We start from the raw sequence: 18308 nt of genomic DNA, 5'->3' as shown, positions 1-18308 counted from the left end.
AGTGGACTCTAGAAAACCTGACATCCAAGGTCAGCTTCTGGAAGGCCGTACACTAAGCACCCAAGCGTAGCAACCGCAACTCGTTGTAAATAATACCTCCTCGCTCTACATTGTGAATAATATAACTCTCAACCGACACGCCAACATTGACAGATGATTAACTTTTCTCTTTTTGTTCCTGTAGATGGGGTCACGTTTGGGGATGCGAAGGGATCCGTGCGCCGTGTGTGGGCTTCCCGTCTTCCTCGCCGAGAAGCTGGTGGTCTCTAGGACCCTCTATCACCGCACATGCTTTCGTTGTGCTCGGTGCAAAAATCAACTAACACCTGGAAACTACTACGAGACTGAGGAGGATCAATATTGTTGTGAAACTTGTCCAGATGAAGAATGTTTGACGCTCCCAACAATGCACCAGAGCTACAACGAGGCCATAGTCCAGAGCTCAAATCGACTACAAACTTCAGACGATGTTTATCAAAAGCCTCTCAGTGACGAGGAAAAATCAGAGCAGGTCGGTTTGCCAGCACCCAAGGACACTGGAAGCCCACCAACTTTAGCGAGGATTTCATCAACTTCAGAGAGCACCTTACACACCCAGAAGATGAGGCTCAACTTTATGGCGAGTCACCTGCTCTCCGAGAAACTTAACGATCTCTCTGTAGTTGATGGAGCAGAGACTCTTTTCCAATCGTCAGCCTCCAGCGATAGTGAAAACTCTTTGGAAGAAGAACACTTGGCATCCCCAGACTCTTCTCCGCCCTGCTTGTCTAATAGGGACGAGTTTGGTGCTAGAAGAAGGAACCCTATAAATAAACTAGAGGAAGAGAGTAGATCTTTCGGAAATCAGCGCCTTACTGCCATTTCGTCCCATGACGTAGATAATAAGAGTCTAGTTCTTAAGGAAAATACCAAAGACTTACTCGGCGAGGCTGCAACCAACCCTCCCTCCCTCGTTCAGCAAAGACTGAAGATGTTTGAGGACCAGGAGACCGACGACGTCAGATCTAAGGCTGCTATTTTGAAGAAAGATTTGGAGCCAGCAAAACAAACAAAGAGGAAAGATGAATCTTTGCAGTCGAAAGATTTTGAACCAAAAGAATCCCTTGAATCGGAAAAAGCCCTTGAATCAAGAAAAAACCTTGGATCGAAAAAACCCTTAGAGTCGACAGATACGTCTGAGATTTTGAAGGAGGTCGCAAATAGTTGCGAGATGGTAGAACCACTTTCCCTCCCCGATAAATGCGTCAGCGTTGTCGACGTGATGCACAATATGATTGAAGATGGGGATCCACAGACAAGTAATGTCAGTACAGAATCTAATTTATTTACCACAAAGGGGATCAATCTCAGTGACATTGAGGAGTATCCTGAAGCCTTAAATCCTTTTGCCGACGAGGATGAGCGGATCGAGAAGGAACAGGCAAATAGTTCTACTAATCCTTTTGACAGCGAGGAGGATGAGAATCCTAGAGAAACTGCTTTTAATCCCCAGCCTGCTACAAGAGGAACTGTTGTCGGGAAAGAAAAGAGTGAGCAGGCCCCTATTAAGCGACGTTTGCAGGCGCCTCATATTAATTTGAATCCGTTTTTGAGCGATGAAGATGATAATAATGATGATGCTGATAGTGATACCGAGCTCGCGGGTAAAACTATCCCGACTGGTTGGCCGGTTCCTAAACCAAGAGCTATCAAGTGAGTGGACTATTTAAAGGAAATTTTTTATCTGCTCAACTTTTAAACTGTACTTATTTCATTGACTTATAATTAATTCTTTCAAAGGAAAACTGAAGTAGGTCTTTTGCCTTCGAAGTCAGATTTGGAGCGAAGCGGGATTTACGCCTCAAATTCTTCGCTGGGCAGCTGCGGATCAACAACTACACCTGGAGGAACTTATCGAAAGAAAAAACCTGCACCTCAGCCACCTACCAAAGAAACTCTTTCTCCTAGTAATTCTAATCCAGCCACGCCAACTCATGCTGTTAGTATTCAAATATCATTCTAAATTTATTTACTGAAACGTAATAACTAAACATAATAGCACTTGAAAGAGAGGAGACTGATAATCATATAATTAAATATGAAAGTTTTTTTAAATCTTATTATAGTTCACTAGTTATCGTCAAACATATCTCTCAATCCTCGGCATTTATTGTGTATAGTAACATGGCATCCTACGGACATTTTAAGATAAAAACGAAACTAATAATCGATTCTGCGATTTTTTGAAAAGTCGATTTTTAAATTTAGTTACTAAAAATTAAAGAAATTTTCATAAGATTATTTGGTAAATATTGATTAATATTTTTTAATCGATTTTTTTATTGGACATGGTGTCTTATATCCCAGGATTTTTTTTATTGATTATTATTTTTTTACTCCAGGAATATTACATGATGAAAATAAAAATTATCGGAAGAGTGCTTTCAAAGCACAGTAAACAAACTATTCTTCGTGGATATTTAATAAATCAAATGTTATTGTATCAATAATATACCAGTAATACAGTTTTCAATTAGATGTGCACAATGGTTTCATTTTAATTAAATACAAAAATCGACTTTTCTCGAAAACCGTGTCTCGGATTATTTTCATTTTCATCTTAAATGTTCGTATGGTTACAGAAAATTACAGTCAATAAAAAACGGGTCATTCACAAAATGCGTGATATGTTTAAGGGGGGGGGGGGTCAGAAGTTCCTGAAAAATGTATCACGGTGTATTTTGCGAATGGTCCCAAAAAGCCCCCGAATAATCATTTGCATTTTAATCTTAAAATATTCATGAGATGCCATATATTATTGTAAGCAATCGAAAAAATTACATATACTTTAATATTTTATTTAAACTTGATTTAGCCCCGCCGCGTCTAAATATAATCCAAATTTTGTGTTATGTTTGTACTCATTATGAAGAATAATTACAAGGGGAATGCTTTCATAACATCCCCACAGTTACCAAAGTGGTTGCAAATATAAAAAAAATTATTTTATATAAAAATTATTTAAATAAATTATGCAAAACTTTTGACTAATAATTTACAGAGCACATCGCCTCGTACAACACCGCGCTTAAAGAAAGCAAAACCAGCTCCACCACCGCCTCTCACTACTAGTACACCTCAGAGTCAATCTCTTGCAATGAATTTGAGCTTTAATGAATCTCCGATTGTCGAGTTGGATGATGAGGGGGATATTTGTAAAGTTCACATATGGGAGTATCAAAAGTCCAGCAAGGACGAAGTGAATAGGAATAGGCAGAGCCTAACGTGTATCGATAATCCACCATACATATCCCATACAGATAAGAGCGTACAAGGAAAATGGAAAAGAAAAAAAGGCCCCGCTCCCCCTCGACCGATTCCTCACAGGCGAAAGGTAATTGGTACTAAAGGGTCATTAACATGTCAAATTAGCTCTCATAGGAACTGGAAAATACTTTTTCTAATTAATTATTTTTGTACGCAATTTTTTAGTCTCTACATCCCAACCTTTTTTCAGATTAAAGTGTTATCGTTGAAGGATGTCAAATTAGAATTAGACGAAATAGAAGTGCAGCAGCAAGGTTTAGAAAAGCAAGGGGTGCGTTTGGAACAAATAATTCGGGACAAGACTGAATCAGGTAAATATTTGTTCCCCTTGAAATCTATATTGAAAAATTGTAGATTATTTTCATAAAAAATGACTAATTAGAACTCATATTATAGATGTAAGTTCAGGAGTAGATGTTGAAGAATTGGTGCTAGAGTTATTTTCTCTCGTTAATGAAAAGAATGAGCTTTTTCGAAGGCAGGCGGAATTAATGTTACTGCGGCGACAGCAGCGGTTGGAAGAAGAGCACGCAGATGTAGAATATCAAATTAGGTGCCTTATGTGCCAACCTGAAGCTACAAAAACGGATTTCGATAAACAGAGAGAAGAAACTTTAATTCAAAGGTTTGTTTATAATTTATAGCTGTTGAATAATACATGATCAACTTGAAATAAAACTCTCTTTTTTTTTTAAATTTACTTTTACAGGTTAGTGCAAATTGTTGAAAGGCGGAATGAGATAGTAGAGTGCCTTGAAATGGATCGAAGAAGAGAAGTTGAAGAAGACCGCAGTATTAATAAACATATGGGCTTATACGCAGGTGAGTTTAAGGGCATGTGATACTGAGAAAATTGTCGATTTTACCAGTTATAGGTTCCCCCGGCTTTTTTTCTAGAATAATAAGTATGTTGTCTTAAAAATTTTGGAAATGATGCCGAACATGCTAACGGATGTCCCCACACACTTTTTTTGTGGGTTAATTCAAAAAAGTTTTAATTTAGCAGAATGTGATTAATTTGCATAGCGTTTAGGAATTAGTATCGATTTTTTCAGTGTTAGATTCCCCCGGCATTTTTCCTAGGATAAGAAATATTTTGCCTTCAAAATCTAGGAAATGATAGCGAACATACTAACGCGGTCGTCCCCGCACACTTTTTTTTCAAAAAATTTTGATTTTGCCAACAACGTGTGTATATTTCGAGGTTATGTGCGTTACAATTCTCCAGAGCGTTACTTCCAAACTACACAATATTTTTCGCCGAAAACTTTGGACTTGCAAATAAACATAGTAACTAATCTCCAGGAACTAACCTTGTTTGCAGGCAATTGAAAAAGTTCATTTCATAAATAATTTCCAAATTATTGGAAAGACAGAGATGAAAAACGACGTAACCTTAAAATAATGCATAACATTTTTATTTGGCACAATCATATTTTTTCATTATCCCTCAAAAAAGAGTCCGGGGACGTCCGTTATGATATTTTATAGCATCTCTGAATTCAGTTTTAAAAAAATTTCATTTTTGTGGAAAAAAAGCCGGGAGAACTGTACCCGATTGACCACACGACGAAGTATCACCAGAGATGAGTGTATCACATGCCCTTAAGTAAAATAAGTGTTTATGGGACACGCCCGTCACCGAGTGGAGATTTGAGCAGTATTTTGAGGACCTATTTCGAAATAAAAACAACTAAAGTTTTGATACTTGAGTAATAACTACTTCAACGTTAGTACTTTATCCTAGTATTATTTTGAAAAAACTATTAGGTATTTCCACTTCAATCACGAGCTATTTTCACTTCGTTGATTGCTGAGGGGGAAACAAGGGACCAAATGCATAGGATTCAGTCCATTTTTGCCCTATTTTCCTAATATCTTCGTAAAAACTAATTTTTTCTATATAATTTAATTGGGAAAATAGTTTTTATTTTTTAATGACTATTTAATGAAACAATAAAATTATAGTAATTATTATTATTATTAATTACAAAGATATTAGAAATAAAGTTATGTTCCATGCATTTGGTCCATTTTTTTTCCATTACCTATCAATTAAGTGAAGTTAGCCGATGGTTGAAATGAAAATACCTAATTGGATCGTGGAAATAGGTAAAACGGCGGGAACTTGAATTTCACAACTTTTTGGCAACAGCCCTCTAATACAATTTTTTGTTGACATCAGTATTTTTATATTCTATTCTTACGATTTCAGCCAAGAGCAAAATTGATCCTGCTAGTGATAATGATGCAGATCGTCCGCCCAAGTCCAAGAAGGGGAAGTTTAAGGAGAAATTAAAAGAGAAGAAGCTAAAGAAAAGCCATAAAAAGGATGCTGATAAGGATATAGACGAGGCTGAAGTAAAACTTAAACGCCATATCAAAAGAAAGTGGTTTTAACTTTTGTTTACTATTGTTACTTGGTTACTATATTCGCATTTGAGTAGTCAATCTTTAATACGTTTATAAATATTTTTTAACTGCGACTCTGTTATTTATAAATATAAGGTTTTTAATAAAATAATTATCTCCATACTCCCTCTGTAAAAAGCGTCTGCTGTTCTTATTTATTGTCTTGGATGAAAAATAATATTTAAACCTTTCAGGAAAGTTCCTTAAACACTCTAATTATCCTAATTGGTGCGTCGCTAGTTTGAATAAAAACCTCTGAGTTCGGAACTGGTTCATCCTCGTAACCAAGTTTAGAATCTGAAAATAAATGTTCAGCCTTTTAAATTAATTTATCTAACTTGTATACTTTATAAATTGATCTGAATTTCAAATTATTTACCTAATTCTTCCAGAAATTGAGCTATTGTACTAGAATTACGAACAGTAGCTGCAATGATGGCATATTGAGTTCCATTCTTTAATAAAGTTTCCAAGGCATTCGAAAGGGCACTGAAGTTACTTTTATCATACAAAACGTCTGCAGCTATAACTATTTCAGGTACGAGAGTGCTCTCGTTTACATATTCCTCAATCTCTTCCCACTTTAAATTCTCTACTCTAACTCCTGAGTCTTTGTATCTTGTTCTGAATTGCAATCTTTCATCTCTCTTCTCCAAGTTTTCGGGGTGTTCCTTTGAGTCTGTTGAAAGGTTCGTGTACAAGTTCTTACACAACAAATTCAAGACAGCTGGGTGGCAATCTGAGAAAGTATATTGTTTCGGAGAGCAGGCACTGATAACAGCAACACCTGTGAGACCAATCCCAGATCCAAGTTCTAAGATTCTTTTGCCAGTAAGTTGAGACTCGTTGGAAATACACCATTCAGCTAATGTTAAAGCGGCCTGTTGAAAAACATTAATTTACTTCAAGTTATGGAAAAGTAAATCGATATAGGTTTTTAATTAAAAATAAATACCTGCCAACTACACATTCCTGTTGTACCGTGCGATATTATACTCGTACTTTCCTCCAACGTTATACAATCTCGAGTTGCTCGATCATTGAGTAAAAAATGCCGATAATGTGTCGATGAATCATCATTCTGGGATACAAGATTGCAATATAGATCATAAACGTTATCGTGAATATCTTGGTTGCATCTCTCCAACTAGAGTACAAAAAATAGAATTTTTGTAAATTGATATTACTTTCAAAGCTGTTAGCAATAATTGACCACTGACAATGGCATCAATCGATTTTATAAGTTTCCAAAACGTCTAAATATAGCTGCTCGGAAAACCAGTTTTATTCTAAAAAAAGATGGTACCTTATCGATAATAAATTTCAGAAACGCTTTCTGATATGACTTTTTTAACGGATATTTCTTCACAGTTGGGTTATTTACAGTGCTATTCAACAGCTTTTCTTGAATGCAAGTATCAACCATTTTGAATCCATTTTCTCCAAAGGTCTGTAAAATGGAAAAATATGCAATGCAAGAACCAACAATTTAACGCTCTTTGTTGTGTTTGTGTCAGATGATTTTAGAAATAGATTTAAACTATAATTTTTATAACTTTTGGGTTATGAGATTAATGGAATGTAAATGAAGAAGCACATGTGTGACCGTCCGCGAAAAAAAGAGGCTGAATGCGGAAAAAATTGATTTTTTGTTTTTTTACACCAACCGATAGTTTTTTATTCGCTCTATCATAATAAAAATGTTATTCCTATTGGGAGTGGTGGTCTAACATTTCGCCACATGGTGCCAAAAAATGGAACTGGAAAGAGTAGGTACAATTTTAAATATGTATTTTAATTTTTGCATAGAAGTGTTTTTACGATTGTTTTGTGAAGTATAAAACAACGATTGAATACTAAAATAAAATATTCATCAAAAACAAATAGTTTTAGATAGAATTTCCATCTTATACAGTGAAAAAACACATTTTTGTGAAATAGGTTTTTTAATAAAATACAGTTATTTCATTTGAGTATGAATGAATTGTAAGCTTAAATAAACTTTAATTAATGTATGTAGCAACAAATTTTATTCATATTATGCCAAGAATACGAATAAGAAGCAACTGGAATTTAAATACGTATTCTAACCTAACTGTAAGATCAGAGTTTTAAATATTTCATGTATAAATTAATAAAAATTTACTTTTGAGTTCATTTTTGCTTCAAAATAAGTCCATTTCAGTTTAGAATCTTTTGAAAAACATAAAAAAGAGAACAATCATTGTTTTTTTTTTTGTTAGAAAAATATTTCTGTCAAAAAGTGTGGTTTTTCACTGTATAATATGTAAATTCCATCTAAAACACTTTATTTCCGATAGAGACTTATTTTTAGTATACAATAAATACTTTAAACTCAAAAAAATGTTAAAACACTTTTATGCACAAATGAAAATGCATCTTTAAAATCGTGTCTATTCTTTCTAGTTCGAATTTTTGTCTCCAGGTGGCGTATCACAGTTTAAAAATTTCCAATATTAAAAAATTCAAATTGTTAATTTAGTGCAAAGTGAGGCTCTCATATGTAGTTCGTGTGTTGGGCCGACTCTTCAATTGTTTCTCCTGTGAAATTAAGCTGCCACGAGTTAGGTGTCTTTCTGCGCGAACTGTCACATGTATGTAATTTTTGATGTTGCTAATTTGAATCATAATTAATAACTTTTTATTAGGATACAATACCGCAGAGGATAATCCGATTCAATAAATATTTTTAAAATCTCATCATAATGAGAAGGTATTGGGTTTATGTGAACAATGATTTTCGCGAATTCCATCAAAATAATGTCAACGTTTTGGGGTTCTCTGAGCCTGAAAAAATAGTTTTAGGTGTTGGTGTCTGTCTGTGTCGTTCTTTTTGCAGTCTGTAAACACGGTAAAATTTTAACGAATTATTCGATTGGATTGCTGTTTGGCACACTTTAAAAGGGTAGGAAAATAAAGGACGAGTTCGTTAGTCACATTTTTTTGACAATTTTAAAAAGTTAGAGCATTTACAAAATTTCTGAGACAACTTTTTTTTAATATTTGAATATTCTATGTACGTTTATTTATAGTACACGAAAATACGAACAATTTATTCCCATGATTTTTTTATTTGAAAACTGACTATCGCTAAATAATTTGAATAAATGTAATATATGTTTGATATAAAAGTGTTGAACATAATGTAGAAAAGTTAAAACTGTTGATGATATCGAGTGCGAAGCACGAAATACGTGACTAGGATGTGTTCGTTAGAGATAAAGGAGCTTTAACAAAAGAGAATTCACAATCACCAAATTACAGTTGTCACGATGAGAAGGTGCCCGCACAGCGGGCAGATTTTTTACATGTGTTAGGTAATGTCTCTTACATTTTCATGTATGTGGAATGTGAATACAGGAATTCCATATACAGAGCACATTTTTTATCTTCTAAAATGAGAAACTTAAAGAATTGAAAAAATTTGATATTTGATTTATTAATTTTTGAACTGATTCATGAAATGTATGGAAAAGTTATCTTTTTACTTGGGACATGTTAAAAGGAAAAAAAAGAATGGATGGAATGGAAATTATTTACATAAATCGGAGAATTGAATATAACCGATTAGCTCCGATTTTATTCTTTTCAACTGGCGAACAAACAAGCACCAACAATCCAGGAAAATCTCATAGAATTATTTTCTAGTTTTTTTAAATCGAAACATTTATTGTCAAGTTGTCTGAAATATAATAAACTTATTCGGTAAATGCAATTCCAATTGTTCAGATTCAAAAAAAGAAAAACAATTCAATGAAATTTGCCTGAATCGATGGTGGCTGTATGTCGACCGATTGAAATGCTTAAATTTATGAGACCGCTTAACAATTCCACAAACATTTTCCTGATGTTGAAGCTGGAAATATATATTTTCTGGTCTTTTTTCTTTTTTAATATTTTCTCCCGTTTCATGCATAACCGTAGGCAGGAGATTATTTAACATTTATGTTAATAAATTTTGATCAATACTGATCTACGGTCGATTTTTAACACCATAGCGACAAACGCAATAAAAAATTCACAAAAAGTACATATTTAAATAAGGGGAATAAAAGCATAGAATTTTTAACCAAACTTTACGTTAATTAAATGTCTATTAAAATTACAAGTATATTAATATAAAAGGAAAATCTTCAGACAGAGAATAACTAATGAAGGACTGAAAAATGTACTCGGAGCAGTAAGTTTAAACTTGAAAATTTACAGTGATAATTTCACAAAAATGTGTGGTATTTTGATTTCTAAGACTTAGTTCAGGTTAATATTATCATAATTTTATAAATATTAATGAGCGCTTTAATGTTTTTGAAAATTATACTCTCAAGAAAAAACTTTTCATTTGTGCTTAAAATTCTAAAAATACCCCCCTCCCTCGCTCTGAACTAATATAGTACGTTAAGGACACAAGAGTTAAATAGTTATTACTCGTAATATATTTTTAATCTCTGTTTGGATTGATCTGATAAACCCTGAAGTTCAGCATTTGCAAGGAAAAACCTTATTTCATCGATTTCTTCCAGGCTATTTATTTAGCAACGTACAATAATGGCATTTCGGAATCACCCGGTAAGAAGAGAAGAATTCAGAAAAAGTCAGTCTGAATTCCCATTAATACGTGAATTACCTCCGTCGACATTTCCAGCAAGGGATAGAAAAAAAGCAAACTATTATTTTTAATCGACTTAGAAAAATTTAATGGAAGCGTATTGAAAGGAGTTGAAAAATTAAGGAATGCAAAAGAAAGAATAGAAAGTCAGATAATAATGTCACTTTGAAGACGAAAAACCTAGTCCTTTTAATCGATCAGTTATAAATATAAAATAATTATGTTAATAGAAATAATTTGTAGTATTATCAAAGGATATTTTTATAATTCTATTTAAAGATAAATTAAGTTTGTATACATTACACAACATTATTAAATGAATTTATTATTAATGATTAAATTACTAAATCTATAATTTGTTTAAACAATATAAAATGTTATGATTATAATTACTCCACCGGTATGACAGACAAAAAATTGAAATTTCCGAACTTATATTCCACAAAACGAATAAAAACTATGCATTTGTACATATTTTGTGGACAGATTAGAAGGAATTAAAATAATCGAAAACAAAGCATGGAATTAAAAATAACTATAAGAGGTGTGTACCGATCGGATTAAGAGGAATTAAAAAAGTGAAAAATATATTCGCCTGCATGGAATACAACGCAAGGGCCAATCGTTAAGGAAATAAAAAAGAATTGGTTTCGGGGATAAACCTATATTCTTTCGTTGGGTACTACTCCCGATGAAAAATTAGCAAATTCAAAAAAAAATAAATGCTCACTTTTTCGTTTAAATCTGAAAATATTAATTTTTCTGTATTCTTCTCTTAGTACCGGGTATGTTAAGTTATTTCGCAGAAACTCATGGATAAAATCGAAAAAAATTTTAGTCGTTGCAAATTTAAATCATAAGGATGATGGGGTGTGCACCTTTCGTCGCCAGGGTGTACACCCCGTCATCCTTATAATTTTCAAACGCTAAATTAAGAATTTTTACATCCCGAAGTTCTTCTCGTAACTCTAAAGTTCATTACTTCTTAATATGTATATTGAAAAATAATTTGTTTAAAAAAAAACATATTCACCATAAAATCAAACTTGTTAATAGGAGTACAACAGAGAAACTGTTTTTTTATACAGTAAATAATGCGATCCTCATTTTCCATATTATGATAATGCACTCTAGAATAATAATTGAACTAAAGTTATTCTCGTTGCAAACAGTAACAAATTAGTAAAACGTAATCAATAATATCCCTAGTAAAAACTTTTTAAAATATGTCAACTTTCTAACCAAAAAATCAACGAACTGCGTATTTGAAAACTAATTTTAAATAAAAATATAAGTCCATAGCATACACAATAGATTTTTTAAAGACACATGAGCCGATCATGTCAAAACACCAAAGACCAGACCAAACCGTACTAAACTTTAATGACATTGTGACGTAGGCTAAAGCCTACTTAGTGAATGCATGCGACATCTAGCGGCTTTAAGCATACATGCTCAAGTCAAATAGGAACTTACGTTACCGGTAATATTTAAAAATTCTAAAAGCGCTAAATTGAAATTAAATCTTGAGGATCAGAACCGATAAGAAAATAAAAGCCGAATATTCAAATCAAGCCGATCGCGTAGGACTGGAAATGAAACCCGAAACCTCAAAAATACAAAATAAGGGTATGAAAATAGTAAACTGAAAACACAATGAATAGATTAAACAAATAAAACATAAATTGGAAAAGAAAGCAAAAGAGGATCCCATAATCATAAATATTTATGTTCGCAAGGACACTTTATGCCTAAATAAAATAAAAACCTTTTACCAAAAATAGAAGCGTAATACAACCAGTGTTCCCAAAAGTGAAATTAACAAGTGTTTTATTTGTGTGAACCCTTTATTTTTCCTTTGTATTTATTTCCAGGGGAACAACTTATGTTCTAAGACAGCAACGAACTCGAATAGTGAACAATATAGAAAAGGAATTAACAATATTTTTAATTTACCGCGATATAGATAACGTTAAATTCTCCCTTATCGACTATCAAAATAAAATTATAAATTGTCGACATCCGAATTGGACGTCACAGCATTAGTAAGCACTTTAAGGCTAGTCCACACATCCACATGGGATTACTGCCGTCCAGCAGTGATGTGCAGTTATGCGTAACTGAAGGTTTTTTACGTAAAATACCTGATAACCGTAAAATACATTGATAAACCAACTTCATTATAATAAATTTATGTACCTATACGGTTTTTTAAATTTATTTCAAGGAATATTTTCAAATGGCAACAATTTTTAGAGCTAATGTTTGTAGAGGGAAACGAAAACCGCGAAACGGAAGGTCTCATATATATATATATATTACATCGTGTAAGAAACTAGGCGTGTAAAATACCAATTTGAAAATACCTAGTAATTTACCGTAAAAAACTACGTAAATTACCTAGGGTATTTTACTTGCCCATCTCTGCCTCCAGGGATGGGAAATTAAAATACCCTAGGTAAGTTACGTAGTTTTTTACGGTAAATTACTAGGTATTTTACACGTCTAGTTTCTTACATGATGTAAATTACACGTATATGGGACTTTACGTTCTGCGGTTCCCGGTTTTCATCACAAATATAACCCCTAAAATGTGTTGCCCATTGCAAGCATTCCTTGAAATAAATTTAAAAAATCATATAGGTTTATTTTAATGGAGTTGGTTTATCAGTGTATATTTTATTATTATGTACAATTTTTTTCGAAAATTAAATATAAAACGTAAGTACATATAAAAACGAAGTACTTATTTCATAAATATTATTTGAAAATTGTGATTTGTAGACACAATAATTGAAAAAGTAGCATACAAAAGTGCATGTGCAATGAATTTTTAAATACAACATTTTAAAAATACATGATTCAGAAATTTGTTAATTTGAAATCTCTCAGACTTCGCGCTAGTAAGCACTAGCGACCTCAACCTTTGAGGCTCAACGGCACATCCGAAAGCGAGTAGGGCTCCTACTCTAGACTTGAACCACCCCTACTGTAGGGGTGGTTCAAGTCTAGAATGTGTAGTATAGTTTATGACTGATAATGTCGTAATTCGTCGTCTGTAATCACATAATATCTTCTTTGTAATTTGACAGATATGATATTTGCGTAGCGTCTTGTTGTGTTATGCTGGTTACAGTATATTTTTCTGCTAATGTCGAAATCCGGTGAATAAAGCCACCCGGGTCGCAGAATTAAAAAAAAATGTTTTTTTGTTCCTGACACGCTGGACGTGCTTTCAGTTTTTGAAAACCGGCATGGCAGTCTGGTGTAGTAGTGCATTCAAAAATGTTTGGTTTAGGGCTATCATAACTTAATGGTGATGTAGTATTAAAATTTAAAAAATAGTGCCTACTGTTTGAGGTTTTCGTATTTTGGTAAAAGCGTGATAAACGAAACATGGCATCTGCTGCAGAACAACCACAACAGACCACCCTGAATTTTTATCAGGCGATGGCAGACTTTAAAATAATGTTCCCGGAGATGGATGACGATGTTATCGAGGTAAAATTTAAATCTTATTTTTTTTATAATTACTGTTGTCAGCACTAAAAAGTAGTCTTGTACTTTGGAAGCCGTAAATTTCGAAGGAAACTTGATAAATGCTAGTTTTAAAGTTCTCGCAAGGTTTTTAATAAAACATATACACAAGAATTGGTAAGCGATTACCTTGTTTGTTGATATTCAAGAAAGGATCATTTATTTTATGATCATTGTGATTGAATTATATTTTTCTGATACTTTCTTCCTCGCAGAAGCCTAAGTTTCTTCCAAAATAAATTAAAAAGTTTGGCGAAATTTTTCTCTATTAAAATTGCTTGAAATATATATTAAATGTTTATAACCCTTAAATTTTTATTGCAAAAATGAGTAATAATAATCTGTATATTATAACAAAAAATGTAGTAGCTAATTTGTTTTTGATTAAAAATATTCTCTTTATCGCACTAACCCCGTTATCACACTTACCCCTATCGACCCTATGTTCAATAGTTGACATTTAGACTGGCCTACTTGTAGACATTTAAACAGATCTTTTAATTCATGGAAGCATCTCCACAGCATATTTATTTCATTTAACAGAAATATTCTTATAAGCTTTTTAACTTAATAGTGTTGCCTTTAAAATTATTATTTCGATAGCTCTTTAAGTATGTTTATATTCTAACCAATTTTTAATTTCATGTTTGGTGTGAAAAAGTAATTTTTAAATCTTTAAATTAATATAAAGAAAAATTTATTTTTTGAATGGGAAAAAGGGGCAATTATCTGAGATAACATGAGCTTAAAATGAACTATTTTGACATGTAATGGTAAGAGTAGTTCCTAATAATTGGAAAATAAATCAAAATATTTTGGAATATTTTCAGTAATGCTATACATATTCAATCCTTATTGTAATTGATTAAAGGCCGTGCTGCGATCGAACCAAGGAGCAGTAGATACGACGATCGACCAGCTATTATCAATGAGTACAGATAACGAGAACGAAAAGATTCGTAGCGAGTTGGAAGAAAACGAAGACATGCCTGCTGTAAAGGCCGTGAAAGCTACTAAGTCCGATGCATCTAGTAAATCTAAAAGCATTCAAAAATGGAAGCCTCCTTTGCTAGGACCACTGCCAGAAACTTTTCTTAGAATCCCTCAACAATTAGCAGAGGCATCTGAAGAATCCATATTTGATAATTCACTTCTAGAAGATGAAAGAATTGCCATGTTTCTACAAAACGAGGAATTCATGGCGGAACTGCGTTGGAACGAAGACTTTTTATCTACCCTAGAAAATGGTTCAAAGTCTTTGCCCATAATGTTCTTTCAAACTATTATTCAAGTTTGAGGATGAAACTTGTAATTTTTTAATTCAATTTTTATTCATTTCAGATACAAAATTGCAAGATACTGCTGCTAGTCACGAAGATGAGGATTTGTTTAAGGAAAGATTAAGAAACATGGGCAAAGGTATTTTAGGCCTTTTAATTTAATGCTTCAATTTTAATTTGTTTTAGATTTATTCTGATTTAAATCTAAATTATTTTGCAGTATCTCGTCGGAAGTTTGCACAACTTACAAAGGTTTTTACACGAAGCAAGAAACGTCGACAATTGTTGCCGCCAACAGCTTCATGTGATGATCTTCTGGATCCTGAGGAGTCTTCTAGACCACGGACTTGAGATTAAAAAACAGCTCCAAGAGATCTGAGACCAATTTTTAAAAGATACTTTTCAGGGTCTTAACTTGGTGTTTTTTCTTTAAAGCTTTAAATGCGTAAATTAATGAAATCAATTAATTGAAGAGCTAGGTATATATTGAACAATTTGTCCGTTTTACGTTTATGATCATTTATATAGTTTTTTTTTTCTCAAAATTTTATACATTTAAAAACATATATTTTAGCATATTACAATATAATTTTTCTAGTGTTGTTGAATCTCGTCATTATAAGAGTAGGTATGCAAATTATACAATATTTTTAACATTGGCCATGTTAAAAAAAAATAGATTTATAGTCATAAACACGTGAGGAGAAAATAGAAAGATGCAATTCAATTCGTGATTATTAAATTATTAAGAAATTTGGAAAGAATGAATTATTAGATTTCGAGAAACGAAACACCCTAGTCAGCGTATCTAGCCAGTAAATGTATGTTCGTTATTACGCAGATTTTAGACTGCAACGCCAATTAGTTTTACCTGGTGCTTTTTTATTTAAAAGTAGTTTACGGACAGAGTTTGAGGCGTTGCAAACAGTCTCTTATTGACATATTACCGTTAATATAGAAATACTAACATGAATCATATTAGTATAGACCTGTACAACATATATTTAAATTGATATATTCTATATATCATTCAAACCACTCATTGTTTGTGACTGTTGTAGATATTATTAGGCTTTTAATGAAAGAACCTTCCATTCCAAAGGAAAAACTTTCCTACTTTTATAAAAATTTTAAAATTATTTACGAAATAATTTTATTCTAAAAGTACTTTTCTTGACAAATTCAAATTTCAACTCATTTGATAAAAATGGCTAAGTTTGATGATTTGTGGACTGTTGTAAATGCAAAAACGAGTAACTGTGCTGTATTAACGATTTATTTCGTGACCGTCGTTTTATATGTCCTGCTGTGAACGAATGGTCGCAAAAAATAATAGAATGAGATAGTATTTAAGTAATTGTGATTTATAAAATATACTCAGGCCCTGTTTACACATTGTTATCGTACATAGCTGTATATCCTCTTTCTCTAAAAATTATAACACATCAAGCTTATTAAATAAATGAACCTTATACAGTCAAAGTCTGGTTCTTGATCTTTGCATATTAACAACAAGTAGAACCGAAGTTTCGAGTTTTCAGCACGCCCCTATTTATTACTAAAATCTATATATACAAAAAATAAACGTTTGAAATTCGCTTTTAATCATAAATTATTTATAAATCTTATGATAACATCAAACACGGAAATAGCATGGCTCCCTACTGTGACAATAAATCACGTTCCTAGTTGGATAAATTACATCAAAATGAATTAGGGAACAGCAATTTTTTAGCATAGCTCAACAGTAACAAAGTTTTTAAACTAGTCACCATAGGTATGGCATCAAATTTTGGAACTTATATCGACTTACGTACGCTGGGTGTTCCTAATTTTTTAATTTCAGAATTTCTTTACCTCAGTTTTGTTCCAATACTAAAAAAAATTTTCATTGATTCGCCATGGGGAAAGCCAGCGTTTTGTCAATGTTACAAGTAGTTTTGCTTTTCAGTATCTTGTTCAGAATTCGTCAAACAATAAGAAGCAATCATAACTTTTAAAGTCGAGTGAATTTAAGGCACTCTTATGGGTCCGCATAAATATATATATCATCATTAATTGAAATATTTTTAGGCATGTACTACATACTTTGTTTTCTAATAATACACTAAGAATTCTCAAATAAATTAAAAAATTGTTAAGAAAATAAATTTTTTTTAAATTAAAGGATCTCTCGCAGAAAAACTAGACATAATTGGTCCAAGTCATTTTGGGAAATTATTTCTAGATTCATAAACTACGAAATAAATAAGTGTCCGTAAAATCCCCTGAGACCCACTTTTGCATAGTATTTTGTGCAGAGTCCTTCGTTTACAATTTTAAACGTTAAAAATAGTACTCTCAGAAAGCAAAGCAGTATCTAAACATATTCCAATCTGTCGAAAAATTGCAAGTCAAAATGTTAAAAGAATTGCGCTTTGTTTAAGTAATTATTGGTATCTAGTAAATAAATTATTACTTAAAAATATTAAAATCAGAAAATTTAGTGAAATAAAATGTTTCTTCTGCTTTATCTATGTAAACTATGTACGTTCATAAACAGTTATTATTTAAATAATAATGAAATTATTTTGCTGTTATCGTTCATCTAAAAATTCTAATTACTACAAAATAAATTCATTTCACGACTAAAACAATCAAACATTTAAACCATTGAAACTTAGTTAACAGTTGTGTAACTATTTTAAAACGCGTATAAAGAACCTTAATATAGCGTACATACGAGTAATTGTGATGCGAAATTATATTTATACTTTGATTTATGATATTTCAAATATTTGAGAAGATTCTTGTTTCAAATGTCACCAAAAATATTTTTGGACTTTCTACTTTAGTCTTCCTCTTCTTTAATAAACGATTTTAAATTTTCCGTCATTACGGATAAGCGTGATAAGTGAAAAAAACTCAATAAAATCATAATTGTTAATGAAACATCTACTGATTCTTATAATGTAAATTTGATCTCAATTTTTTTCAGTTATAAGAATATTAATTACAGAAAAAAAAAGAAAATTTGGTATGACGGTTCGGCGATGTAAAAAACAATATTTTAAATTGCTTGCTTTCTAAATTAATTAAAGCATTATTTGCCTGTGTGAATGTATATATTAAAATTTTATGTACCGATTATTTTATTTATTCATTTA

At 32.2% G+C, this 18308-nt stretch overlaps 3 protein-coding genes across 7 annotated transcripts in view; 2 read left to right on the top strand and 1 right to left on the bottom strand.

Annotated features, from left to right (window-relative positions):
• The window catches only part of LOC117177663 (MICAL-like protein 1), a 157034-nt gene extending 151305 nt beyond the window's left edge, over positions 1 to 5729 (top strand). For all 3 annotated transcript variants that reach the window (XM_033368476.1, XM_033368475.1, XM_033368477.1), the window contains 7 exons: positions 185 to 1692; positions 1780 to 1978; positions 3041 to 3373; positions 3497 to 3617; positions 3703 to 3931; positions 4016 to 4128; positions 5522 to 5729. In XM_033368476.1, coding sequence (XP_033224367.1) covers positions 185 to 1692; positions 1780 to 1978; positions 3041 to 3373; positions 3497 to 3617; positions 3703 to 3931; positions 4016 to 4128; positions 5522 to 5706 — 2688 coding nt within the window. In that variant the 3' untranslated portion in view covers positions 5707 to 5729. The remainder of the gene's footprint in view (positions 1 to 184; positions 1693 to 1779; positions 1979 to 3040; positions 3374 to 3496; positions 3618 to 3702; positions 3932 to 4015; positions 4129 to 5521) is intronic.
• LOC117177664 (protein-lysine N-methyltransferase EEF2KMT) lies at positions 5698 to 11733 on the bottom strand. 3 transcript variants are annotated; one of them, XM_033368478.1, is made up of 6 exons: positions 11653 to 11721; positions 11379 to 11475; positions 7025 to 7168; positions 6674 to 6865; positions 6098 to 6599; positions 5698 to 6015 (listed from the first exon to the last, which is right to left on the bottom strand). In XM_033368478.1, the coding sequence occupies exons 1-6, from the start codon at positions 11685 to 11687 to the stop codon at positions 5909 to 5911; spliced, it is 1077 nt and encodes a 358-aa protein (XP_033224369.1). In that variant the 5' UTR covers positions 11688 to 11721; the 3' UTR covers positions 5698 to 5908. The 3 variants fall into 3 exon arrangements, with proteins under 3 accessions (XP_033224369.1, XP_033224370.1, XP_033224371.1); XM_033368479.1 differs by having other exon boundaries at positions 11588 to 11714; XM_033368480.1 differs by lacking the exon at positions 11379 to 11475 and having other exon boundaries at positions 11653 to 11733.
• Positions 11734 to 13364: 1631 nt separating this feature from the next.
• LOC117178325 (CUE domain-containing protein 1) lies at positions 13365 to 16644 on the top strand. The gene is made up of 4 exons (XM_033369730.1): positions 13365 to 13846; positions 14754 to 15129; positions 15224 to 15301; positions 15383 to 16644. Exons 1-4 carry the CDS (start codon positions 13742 to 13744, stop codon positions 15511 to 15513), a joined length of 690 nt encoding a protein of 229 aa, XP_033225621.1. The 5' UTR covers positions 13365 to 13741; the 3' UTR covers positions 15514 to 16644.
• The last annotated feature ends 1664 nt before the right edge of the window (positions 16645 to 18308 follow it).

The sequence above is a fragment of the Belonocnema kinseyi genome, chromosome 8, assembly GCF_010883055.1.
Source record: "Belonocnema kinseyi isolate 2016_QV_RU_SX_M_011 chromosome 8, B_treatae_v1, whole genome shotgun sequence".
Taxonomy (NCBI): Eukaryota; Metazoa; Arthropoda; class Insecta; order Hymenoptera; family Cynipidae; genus Belonocnema; species Belonocnema kinseyi.
Note: the sequence above shows the minus strand (reverse complement) of the source record. Positions and strands in the feature narration are given on the sequence as shown.

Excerpts from the sequence above, each read along its gene's own strand:
- LOC117177664 (XM_033368478.1), bottom strand. The coding sequence starts at position 11,687 with ATGATCGGCTCATGTGTCTTTAAAAAATCTATTGT. Across the intron at positions 11,476-11,652 it reads GTCTTTAAAAAATCTATTGT|AGTGCATTATCATAATATGG; the intron begins GTATGCTATGGA and ends TTATTATTCTAG. Across the intron at positions 6,016-6,097 it reads TCAATTTCTGGAAGAATTAG|ATTCTAAACTTGGTTACGAG; the intron begins GTAAATAATTTG and ends ATTTATTTTCAG.
- LOC117178325 (XM_033369730.1), top strand. The coding sequence starts at position 13,742 with ATGGCATCTGCTGCAGAACAACCACAACAGACCACCCTGAATTTTTAT. Across the intron at positions 13,847-14,753 it reads TGGATGACGATGTTATCGAG|GCCGTGCTGCGATCGAACCA; the intron begins GTAAAATTTAAA and ends AATTGATTAAAG. Across the intron at positions 15,302-15,382 it reads ATTAAGAAACATGGGCAAAG|TATCTCGTCGGAAGTTTGCA; the intron begins GTATTTTAGGCC and ends ATTATTTTGCAG.